Source organism: Myxocyprinus asiaticus, chromosome 27, assembly GCF_019703515.2.
Source record: "Myxocyprinus asiaticus isolate MX2 ecotype Aquarium Trade chromosome 27, UBuf_Myxa_2, whole genome shotgun sequence".
In the NCBI taxonomy this organism is placed as follows: Eukaryota; Metazoa; Chordata; class Actinopteri; order Cypriniformes; family Catostomidae; genus Myxocyprinus; species Myxocyprinus asiaticus.
In genome coordinates this window covers 1660949-1671498 of record NC_059370.1, presented here as the reverse complement: position 1 = coordinate 1671498, position 10550 = coordinate 1660949, and the positions used below count along the sequence as shown (strand labels likewise).

The window sequence follows — 10550 nt, the reverse complement described above, 5'->3', positions numbered from 1 at the left end:
AAGGGAGAGACTTCAGAAATCAGAAATATGAGTCAGAGGGGCCTGGGTAGCTCAGCGAGTATTGTCGCTGACTACCACCCCTGGAGTCGCGAGTTCGAATCCAGGGCATGCTGAGTGACTCCAGCCAGGTTTCCTAAGCAACCAAATTGGCCAGGTTGCTAGGGAGGGTAGAGTCACTTGGGGTAAGCTCCTCGTGGTCACTATAATGTGGTTCTTGCTCTCAGTGGGGCACGTGGTGAGTTGTGCGTGAATGCCGTGGAGAATAGCATGAAGCCTCCACACACGCTCAACAAGCCACGTGATAAGATGCGCGGATTGACGGTCTCAGACGCGGAGGCAACTGAGATTCGTCCTCCGCCACCCAGATTGAGGCGAGTCACTACGCCACCACGAGGACTTAGAACCCATTGGGAATTGGGCATTCCAAATTGGGGAGAAAAGGGGAGAAAAAAAAAGAAATATGAGTCAGTGGATGTATTTCAATCAGCTTCCTAGTTCAGTAGTCAGGGCACTGACCGAAAGTCGGCGATCTCTAGGGCTGTCCCAATCACAAAATCATTCCAGTGCACTGAAATTTTCACTCCCTAAAAATTCCCAGAATGCACCATAAAAACCAGGGAGCATCATTGCCCGAGCCCGTCTCCCTGGGGGGGAAAACAAAACGTAATGCGGCAGTTCACTGGCGATGAAACAAGATGCCGTTCTTTATGAATGGCTGTCAATGGAGGAGATACTTCATTGTGCTGAATAAACTGATTTTGTGAGGAAACAGCTCATCTCTTAAGGAACTGACCACCTGTCCACTTCTAATCTTCAACACGTTTTTCACTAAACAATCATTTTGGAGTGAACTATATATGGGTTTTACTACAATAAAATTTCTGTTTTTTTTTTTTTAGAGAAGATACGGCTCTCCCTATTCATTTGTATTGTATCCGCAAACAATGATTTACTGTCATAACACACTGAATGCAGTTTGTTGACAATTACCATTTTAGGTAATTTTAACTGATCACTTTTGTTTGTTTGATGTCGCATGCATTTGTGTAGAATAATCTTGTATAATTTTGACAATGTTGCTTAAATGCATCTATGAATAAAAGTAATGAATCAAACTATAAGAAATTGATATTATTTTTTTTAGTGTTACTCACTATTTGTCAGTTAATTAATGATTTTAAAAATAAACTTAATTGGTAACTTGAAACAACACATTTTAACTGATAAGAATAATTCACACCACTGAAACACATATTTAGAAGATTAACATGCTTTTCTTATAGCAGAGTTTCTAGAATTATGGACATCTTATCTGGGGCTTGTTTAATAAATGTGGTCTTACTCCAGCTATTTCGGCATTACAAACGCCATCCTTGTTATATTTGATATTTATATACCAGTTACGTTGTGAATCAATGTCAATGTCAACTCAAAAAGTTAAAATGTTATCAGAAAAGCACATTATTGTACATTTTTGATACTTTACTAATACAATCGGTTTGGAATTTTGTGTGGATCAGATTGTGAAGACGAAATGACAAATATTTGGACATTTTAATGACTTTGATAGACAACCTTTGTGACACATGGTTATGTGACCAGTGCTGGATAGTATCAGATTACTCATAATCTGGATTATATAATCAGATTACAAAAATCTAGTACTTATATTTAGATTAAATTACATTTTAAAATACTCAACCAGATTAGTTACTTTTTTCTGGATTACATGATTACATATTAATTTGCTGATCTCTCAAATTCTTTATTCTAAACCAGCCTACAGCTAAAAAATGATGTCATCATCCACTGCCGAAGTTCAATTCCAATACTCAAGAATGCAGAGAATGCATAAAATTACCCAGATGTGTTCTTGTTCAGGCAGAATATCGAGGATGCATCGGACAGTGAATTGTGGCCAAGAACCGGTACTACTGTGGCAGACGAAGGATATTTATCGTTGTGTTTTCCCGTGGTTTTCCCTAAGGAGTTTCCCACAGTACGAAATGTCTGATGGCTTCTGAGAATCATTTTTAGAAAGTAAAAAGCACATGGAGGAAACAAGTGTTAACAGACTTAATTATTTTAACGTGTCACTAGTCCTGCAAAACCTCACTGGTGTGTGATAATGCCAGTAGTTCTGGATATGAACTATGCTGGAACGGGCAATTGTGCAACAGGAAGATCTCAGAGCTCACAATAGATGCATTCTACATCCTCCTGTCTTTCTGAGTTCATTCTTCCAAGGTAGCTTCATAAAAACGCAAGTCTATTTTATCTGTCTTTGCATTGAGAAACACCCAATATCATCGTCTCCCACAAATAGTGTTTACATGCACGTTCTCCGTATACATTGATGTGAAAGAATAGGATGGTGGATGCCGCAACTGGTTTTAAGCCCCTGTAAACCTGTGCGTTAATGCAGCCCTGCATGTGACATCAAATAAACAAGAATTATATCAGAACTAATCCAAAAGTGATGCAAAAGCAAGAATTAAGGGAATCAATAAATTATGAACAATTTACTGCCGTTGCCTTATTAATATGCAATCACGTAATCCATGCAAAAGTAACTGTAATCTGAAGTATTTTAAAATTTTAAAATTTTTATTTTTATAGTGCTTTTCACAACACACATAGTTTCAAAGAAAATGTATAACACAATTGAAAATCATACTTTTAAAAATGATTGTCTTTAAGCTCCCAGTGAGCAAGCCAAAGGCAACTATGGCAGGGAACACAAAACTCCATAAGATGTTAGTTCATAGAGAAAAATAACCTTTGTAATGTAATATAATTACAAGTACATGATATTTTACATTTGATTATGTAATACAGATTACATGTAATACATTACTACCCAGAGAGCAGGATGACACCAGCATTTTATATAAATTAGTGTTTCATTTTTTCACAGCTGTTACTGTTGTTAATATTATAATTTACATCTGCATCTCAATCTAAAAATCTATGTTTTACTGGCAAATGTGCATTTCAGTGGACATAATATGTGCAATTATTGGTAATTGCATTGGTGCTACCAAATCAGGTGCTGGTGCCACATTTACAGAAGGTCCTTTGAGTGCACACACATAACACTGAAGTGGCCTTGGCTGAAATTGAATTTGACACAACAAGTCTGGAATTTACATTTTGGCCTGCTGATACTATGTGACATCTTTAGGCTTGTGCATGTTTGGCATTATAATTAAAATCATCAATCATTACTGGCTTAGGCACAAAAACTGTTGAATGAAAGCCCGGCAGCATACTGTTTTAAAGTTTTAAATTACATATTGGTGTTAAATCACATATTAAAATACACTCATCTATGATAACATAACCAAACAGATATTTAGAAAAACACACCATAATTGCAATTGCGCATTCCTACTATGCAGTACATTTCATGTCACCTTTATAGAACTGTATATCTTAATATAATGGATAAAATATTGGGATCACATTTTTAAAAGATGGAAATCATTTTTAGCTCAAAAAACTGCTCAATTTAACTCAAATCAGCTTAAAAACTGCCAATTTATTAACAAATATCCCAGGTGTTTCTGCATTGTTGTCTCCTATTGTAATTCTTCATTGTAATCTTTGATAATAGCCCTTAAATAGCAAAGCCAGTTCCTTAATGAGAGCACCTTCCATGTAATGACATCATGTTTGGTGGGAAAACAACAGCACAAGCATCAGTATTATGTGATGTTTTGTGCTATAAGCTGGTTTGTCTGTCTTACACATTCTTTCCTGTTTGATCAAATTACCGAAATCTGTTTTATAATATATTTTTTTAAATGGTTAATATAAAAATTAAGTTCAAGTGGATGCCCACATAATCACATAATCTCTCACTGAGCAATGGCCAACTTTAGTTCTTTATTTCCATCCTGTTAGGTCCTATTCTGTTAATTTTGCCATTTTGTAAATAATAAAGTTATAGTGAATAATTAATAACCTGTTTTAGCAGGTTTGGTGTCAGAGGCAGTAGCTGATAGAGGAATTCATGGGCATTAATTGTGCAGTGCTCCCACCATCACTCAGTTTTAATTGATGAGTGACAGTGGAGAATTGGCGACTCATGGGTAAATTGTGGCTGTACAGTCTGTAGGGTGATACAGGTGCTGATACCATACTGTCATTTTGAGCTTGATAGTGTCCAGAGGTCCATCCTTGTGGAAAGTTCTGGATAAGAAGCAATGTGCTGGTGGTAGAATTCTGGAGACAGTCTTTCATTTCCTGGTGTGGAGACATTAAGGGCAGATCTAACAGGGGTGGCAAGCCAGTGTAACCACAGAGTCTTCCCAGCCCCAGGTTGCAGTAAGCTCTGTTTGTGAGAAGACTGTTTGAGGTGAAGCATTGAGGGCTTGAGAACGTGATGGCATGGGCTGCTGGAGAACAGGAGCTGGGCAAGAGGGCTTTCAATGGTGAGGTGATCCCAAAGTTGGCTGAAGATCCAGAACTTCTGCCTGCAGTGAGATAAACAAGATGGCTGTCTTGTATGAAGGTATTTTTGGAGCAAAACAACTGAGCACCTGTGACAGTGGAATTTGTAATTGTAGATTTTAGCCACTCATGTGTATCAGTAAATTTGAAGTCACAGAGAAAAATGTTTTAAGAGTTGCAAACTTGTAGATTTTTTTCTCTCGCCACAAACACAACACAACAGTTAAACCTTCTCAAATTCTTCACTCCAGGTGCACAAATCCTATTCTATACTATATTATATATACTATATTATATATGCTAGAATTGGTGGTGTTAAACTGTCCTTCAATCTTGTCCCTGTACTGGTGTTTGGCTGCTCTGATAGTTTTGCGGAGTGCATAACTGGCTTGTTTGTGCTCCTCCGCATTCCCGGAATTAAAAGTGGAGGTCCACGCATCAAGTGCCGCACGAACATCGCTATTTATCCATGGCTTCTGGTTGGGGTAGATCCGTATTGTTTTGTTCGGAACAAAATCCTCTACGCACTTTCTGATAAAACACATTACGCCAGGGGTGTCAAAGTCGGTTCCTGGAGGGCCACAGTCCAGCAGAGTTTAGCTCAAACCCTAATTAATCACACCTGAAGCAGCTAATCAAGGTCTTCAGGAGTGCTTAAAGATTACAAGGAGGCATTTTGGAGCAGGGCTGGAACTAAACACTGCAGGGCTGTGGCCCTCCAGGAACTGAGTTTGACACCCCTGCATTATGCTATCAGCATAAATCTCGATGTCGTCATCGGAGGCGGACCGGATCTCCCAGTCCGCGTGATCAAAACATTCTTGTAGTGTAGAATCTGATTGGTCTGACCAGCACTGGATCGTTCTGAGGGTGGGTGCTTCCTGTTTCAGTTTCTGCCTGTAAGCGGGCAGAAGCAGAATGGAAGAGTGGTCCGATTTGCCAAATGGTGGGTGGGGGAGGGATTTGTAGCCATCCTGGAAGGGAGAGTAGCAGTGGTCCAAAACTCGGTCCCCTTGTGTGTTGAAACTGATGCATGGTGGTATTTTGGTGTAATTGATTTGAAACTGTCTTTAAGTCCCCGGTCACAATGAACGTGGCCTCAGGGTGTGCGGTTTCCTGCTCACTTATACTCCCATACAGTTCCTTGAATGCCCGATCTGTGTCGGCTTGTGGCGGGATGTACACAGCTGTGATAATGACTGCTGTGAATTCCCTCAGTAGCCAGAATGGTCGACACAGAAGCATGAGAAATTCCAGATCAGGAGAGCAGAAAGACTTGATAGAATGTATGTTCCTCTGATCACACCAGGATTTGTTGATCATAAAACATACACCACCACCTCTGCTTTTACCTGAGAGGTCTTTCACTCTGTCCGCTTGGTGCACGGAGAACCCTGCGGGTTCGATGGCTGAATCTGGAATCTCAGCAGACATCCAAGTTTCCATAAGGCAGATAGTGCAGCAGTTCCTCGTCTCTCATTGGAAAGAGATCCGTGCTCTCAGCTTGCAGAGCTTGTTGTCCAGAGACTGAACATTTGCCAGTAGAAGACTGGGTAGCAGGGGTCGATTTGCGCGACGTCTTACTCTGATGAGAACGCCAGCTCTCCTTCCCCTTTTCCTTCTGCATTTCCGCAGCTGGGCTGCCCAGACAAAGGGCTCCGCTGCCGTGTTTGTAAACAGTGGGTCGGTATTGAGGAATTTGAAGTCCGGTTTACGGTGTGCAATTGCAGAGCCAATGTCCAAAAGTGTATGTCTGTCATAGACAATAAGGCAGACAACAACCAAGACAAAAAACATAAGAATTGTAAACAAAACAAACAAAAAAACTGCAATGTTGTGTCGGAGCTCACAACGCAGCAGCCATACTCGGCGTCATCATGTGGCGTCATTACAAACACATACTTGTGTTTGTGCTAAAACAATATCCAAGAAAAACAATTATTTGTGAGAAAATATTCTACAAGTGTGCAACTCTCATTGGATGAATTCACATGCTGATTTGCGGATCAGCAAAATTTGTCCGTGACTTCAAATTTTTTGATGCAGGCGTATGAAAGCAGTGGTGGCTCAGCGGTTAAGGCTCTGGGTTACTGATCAGAAGGTTGGGGGTTCAAGCCCCAGCACTGCCAAGATGCCACTTTTGGGCCCTTGAGCAAGGCCCTTGACCCTATCTGCTCCAGGGGCACTGTAACATGGCTGACCCTGCACTCTGACGCCAGCTTAGCTGGGATATGTGAAAAAAAAAGAATTTCACTGTATATGTGCAAAATGTATAATGTGTGATAAATAAATACAATTATAATTAATTATGAATGTGTTTTGCACCGTATTCACTGCAGCAACTGTAGCAAAAATGTGAGCGTATGAGTTTCTTAATTTGTGATTCATAGAATAGGATTTGTGCACCTGCAATGAAGAATTTGAGGTGTAAATGTTGAGTTGTGTTTGTGGGAGAGAGAAAAAAATCTACAAGTTTGCAACTCTTAAAACATTTTTCTCTGTGACATCAAATTTATTGATACACATGTGTGGCTAATCTCTACAACTACAAATTCCACTGTCACAGGCGCTCAATTGTTTTGCCAAAAATACCTTCATAGTCTTGATTAAACCTCTTGGTAATGATCATTTTGTCTTTCAAAAACTTCCTCCGTAACTAAGAAAATCAATATTTGTAATAATAAAGTAGTTTTGCACCTTGTAGCTCCATAGTGAAAGGTTTTAAATGAAGACTGAAGGTGCTGTGCCATGGATATGACTCTAGAATCCCATCCAACACACCCCTTAAATGCAATGCAAAGAGTGACAAGGAGAACTTTAAGAAATCTGGTAACATGCAAAACTTCATCACAAATCACACGTAAATTTCATCCATGATTATGGTGGATTTATTTGCAATTGTTCTGCTAATGTACTGTATAGCGCAAGTGTTATATCATCTGATGGGGGGGTGCTGTGAGTGGGGGGGCACATGGAGGGACAGTCGTCTATCAGGCCCCCCTCAAGAACCGCCACTGTCTGGCAGTGACTTTACCTGTTTCGTCCTGGGTCTCTGAAGCCCTTGGCAAATGGGTTCCTGTCAATCTTCAGCTTTGTTATCTAAAAGGTCCCAGAAAATACGCAATCAAACAGAAGGTCAGGTACAGTATATCTACAGTATGTCCATACAGGCTATACATTTACACTGCCACACAAGATTAATGGACATTTTAAAATATGAAATAATACCAGGGGACTTCTTTGTAATTTTATATAGTGCCTGTTCCTGCCTAGATTTCCCATGCCAGCTAAATATAAAGCAGTCACTGAAATCTGAATTATACAACAATCTTTTGCAATAAAACAAGACTTTTATGAAAAGTTGGCAGCTCATGCAGTTGCTTCCTGTTTCTGGAACGATGTGTGTAAACAATGGAGTCTTTAAGCACCGGTTTCACTCACCAAACCTTCCAAATTCTGCTATGCATGTTCAGGTCTGCTGCCCTCAAGACACTAAATGGTTTGACTTACAGGCTCACTTTGGGTAAAATGCATCTGAATATACTGTAGTATGTTTAAAATCAGAGTGACTTTCTGGTGCGTTACAGGTTCCAGGTTTTATAATGTCTGAGGAATGTACAGTAACGTGTACTTTATATAGAAATGAAAAGGAAATGTAAAACTTGTGTTAGCAGTGGGTTTGAAGTAGTTCATTACTCTGTTCATTTTGTCATTATTCTAATTTTAGATTAAGTATACTATGAAGGCTGAGGTTTTGACAATGTATCTAAAACTGAAATTAAAATAAAAGTATGAATTACATTTAATTGCATTTTGCTTTTTAATTTAATAAAAATTTTATTACAAATTATATTATCAGCATAACAATCTGAGTAAACTGTTGAATTGAAAAATACATTTCACAATTTCCTAGTATTTGGTATGTCCCATTTTTGCTTAAATGACAGCACACACTTGAGCTGACATGAACAAACCTGGTGATCATGTTATCAAGCATGATTTGATGTTTCAAAGGAACTGCGCAAAGGAACTGACATGCTCAATGTCACTAATTTGCTTCTATTTAATGAGTGACCTAGAAATAGTCCAGAATCCTAAATATTAATTCTTCATTGTACATCATAACTTTTCTTTGTTTTTATTTTTTTAAATTCCTAAAACTTTATGTATCCTGGTTTCAATATTTCTTTCAGACTTTTGGACTGTAGTGTATGTCAAATTGTCCAAGTTAAATTAAAGAAATAAAAGCATCAGCCATGAGTAGGTGAACATTTTCACTTTATGCTCTCAATTAATACAAGCGGAAATAAAGAGTTACCTGTTGGTTCTGGTAGGCTGTGACAGTGGTGAACTGTGTCTCAGGGAAGGAAAAGGTGTGAACACCGTCTGCTGGCAGCGACGGAGGAGTCTGTGACAGGTCGACTCGAGGATCATGCGGGATAACGTGTATGCGTGGCTTGTATTTGTGCATGGACTGCAGAATGATCTAAATTTCAGATTGCATTGGACCCATTTAGTTTGTATGTTTGAAATAACTGTTGCATGTCACAGGTAGTAATGTGAAAAAGAAAAGGAACACACGTGGCCTTTGTCGTCCATCTCATTGTTGGTGAGTTTGATGCGATCGAAGCTGATCACCTGTTGCATCCAGTTCTCTCCAGAACATGGCGAGTCCGGGTGCACATAGAGACGAGAAGAAATACACGAATGATCCGTGTTTCCAGCCACCATCCATTGAGAGCTATGGTACACATACCTGTAGTGGGATAGATTAACTCAGAATATTAATGATGCAATAGAACAAAATAATATGACACAATATTAAAATAGAGTGCATGGGAAAAGCCTTGAATTTTCATGTGTATGCTTATTAAATTTTAACGAAATTTAATGCAATGTCATAATTCAGGGTTCAGCTGTCTTGTTCGCTACTATAATTCAGTTTTTCTTGTAGAAATGTCATTCTACAAGAACAGTCTCTTTTTTAGCCAGTCTCTCTTTTAGCCAACTTTAAATACCAAGCTTTTCTACAAATAATTCAGTTTGAATTCAATCTATTTGTATAGCACTTTTCACAATACATATTTTTCCAAAGCAGTTTTAAAAAGAAAAATAACTGATGAATAGGCTACTTTAATGGATTAATAACTTCATCTTAATTACTCATTTGCATATTTCCCGTTCTCTCTAGATCTCTCCTTATACATGTTTTTTTTTTGACCTTCGTGTTTCTTAATAGTCAGTCCAGACAGAGCTCAGTCTACCTGTATCTCTTTGAATCCACAGGCGTGATGTCCATGGCGATGTAGTATTGCTGGAAGGGACTCAAATTGCGCACTTTCACTCGGACAGATGGAAACATTCTCCTGATGAATTGATGGATGCACAAAAATATATAACATTCCATTAACACTGCTCTAATTAACTAATTGGTCTATTAAATATTAAAGTCTACAGTACTGACAACATTGCCCAACACTCAAAAGCACATCATGGTTCTCGAAGACATTGATTAATAAACAACCTTCCAGCCTTGGTGATGATCATCTCAGTGCCGATCTCATGAAATCTCTTCCACAAGTCGGATCCTTGAAGATCCACTCGAACTTCTCTCGCAGATTCACATTCGGTCGCGGTGGATTTTCTTGACATCGCACAGATTTTCCTCCTCCTGTCGTTTCGCTCATCTTCACAAGTCACCGAAAAAATACACAAATGCCGGTGTAGATCAACACAAACAATACTAGTAAAAAAAAAAAAAAAAAAAAAAACATTTCTTAAATATTGAGTGAAATGATGTTAAACTAACCGCGTTCGTCGAAGACAGTTCCCGTCGGTGTGTGTCTGTCATTTTCTGAAACACTCTGCCACTTCTCATCCTCAGTATTTTCCACCTTCATCTTCTTGCAAGTTTTACCCACTAAAGCCTCCACAGAAAAAGCGTGAGCGCGCGAGCTGAGTCCCTGCATTCTGACCCGAGATCAGATCCGAATCTTTATCAGTCAATCCACTTCGAGAGTTCACATCTTTTCCTCAATGTTCTGAGCGGGCTTGTATTTACATCCCGATCACTTACTGAATTCCCATCCTCCGTG

The 10550-nt window shown here is 39.1% G+C and overlaps 1 protein-coding gene across 1 annotated transcript; it reads right to left on the bottom strand.

The window, feature by feature from the left end:
- Positions 1-3641: 3641 nt before the first annotated feature.
- On the bottom strand, positions 3642-10341 carry LOC127418154 (T-box transcription factor TBX22-like). Its single transcript, XM_051658573.1, has 8 exons — positions 10265-10341; positions 9980-10142; positions 9720-9821; positions 9037-9211; positions 8774-8941; positions 7490-7554; positions 7153-7238; positions 3642-4478 (listed from the first exon to the last, which is right to left on the bottom strand). Exons 2-8 carry the CDS (start codon positions 10105-10107, stop codon positions 3988-3990), a joined length of 1215 nt encoding a protein of 404 aa, XP_051514533.1. The 5' UTR covers positions 10108-10142; positions 10265-10341; the 3' UTR covers positions 3642-3987.
- Positions 10342-10550: the final 209 nt, after the last annotated feature.

What these genes read in the sequence shown, in the direction of transcription:
- LOC127418154 (XM_051658573.1), bottom strand. Translation starts at nt 10,107, where the DNA reads ATGTCAAGAAAATCCACCGCGACCGAATGTGAATCTGCGAGAGAAGTT. An exon ending in ATCATCACCAAGGCTGGAAG is followed by an intron (nt 9,822 to 9,979) that starts GTTGTTTATTAA and finishes TCAATTCATCAG; the next exon opens with GAGAATGTTTCCATCTGTCC. An exon ending in AGAGACCCAGGACGAAACAG is followed by an intron (nt 7,239 to 7,489) that starts GTAAAGTCACTG and finishes ATTGCATTTAAG; the next exon opens with GGGTGTGTTGGATGGGATTC.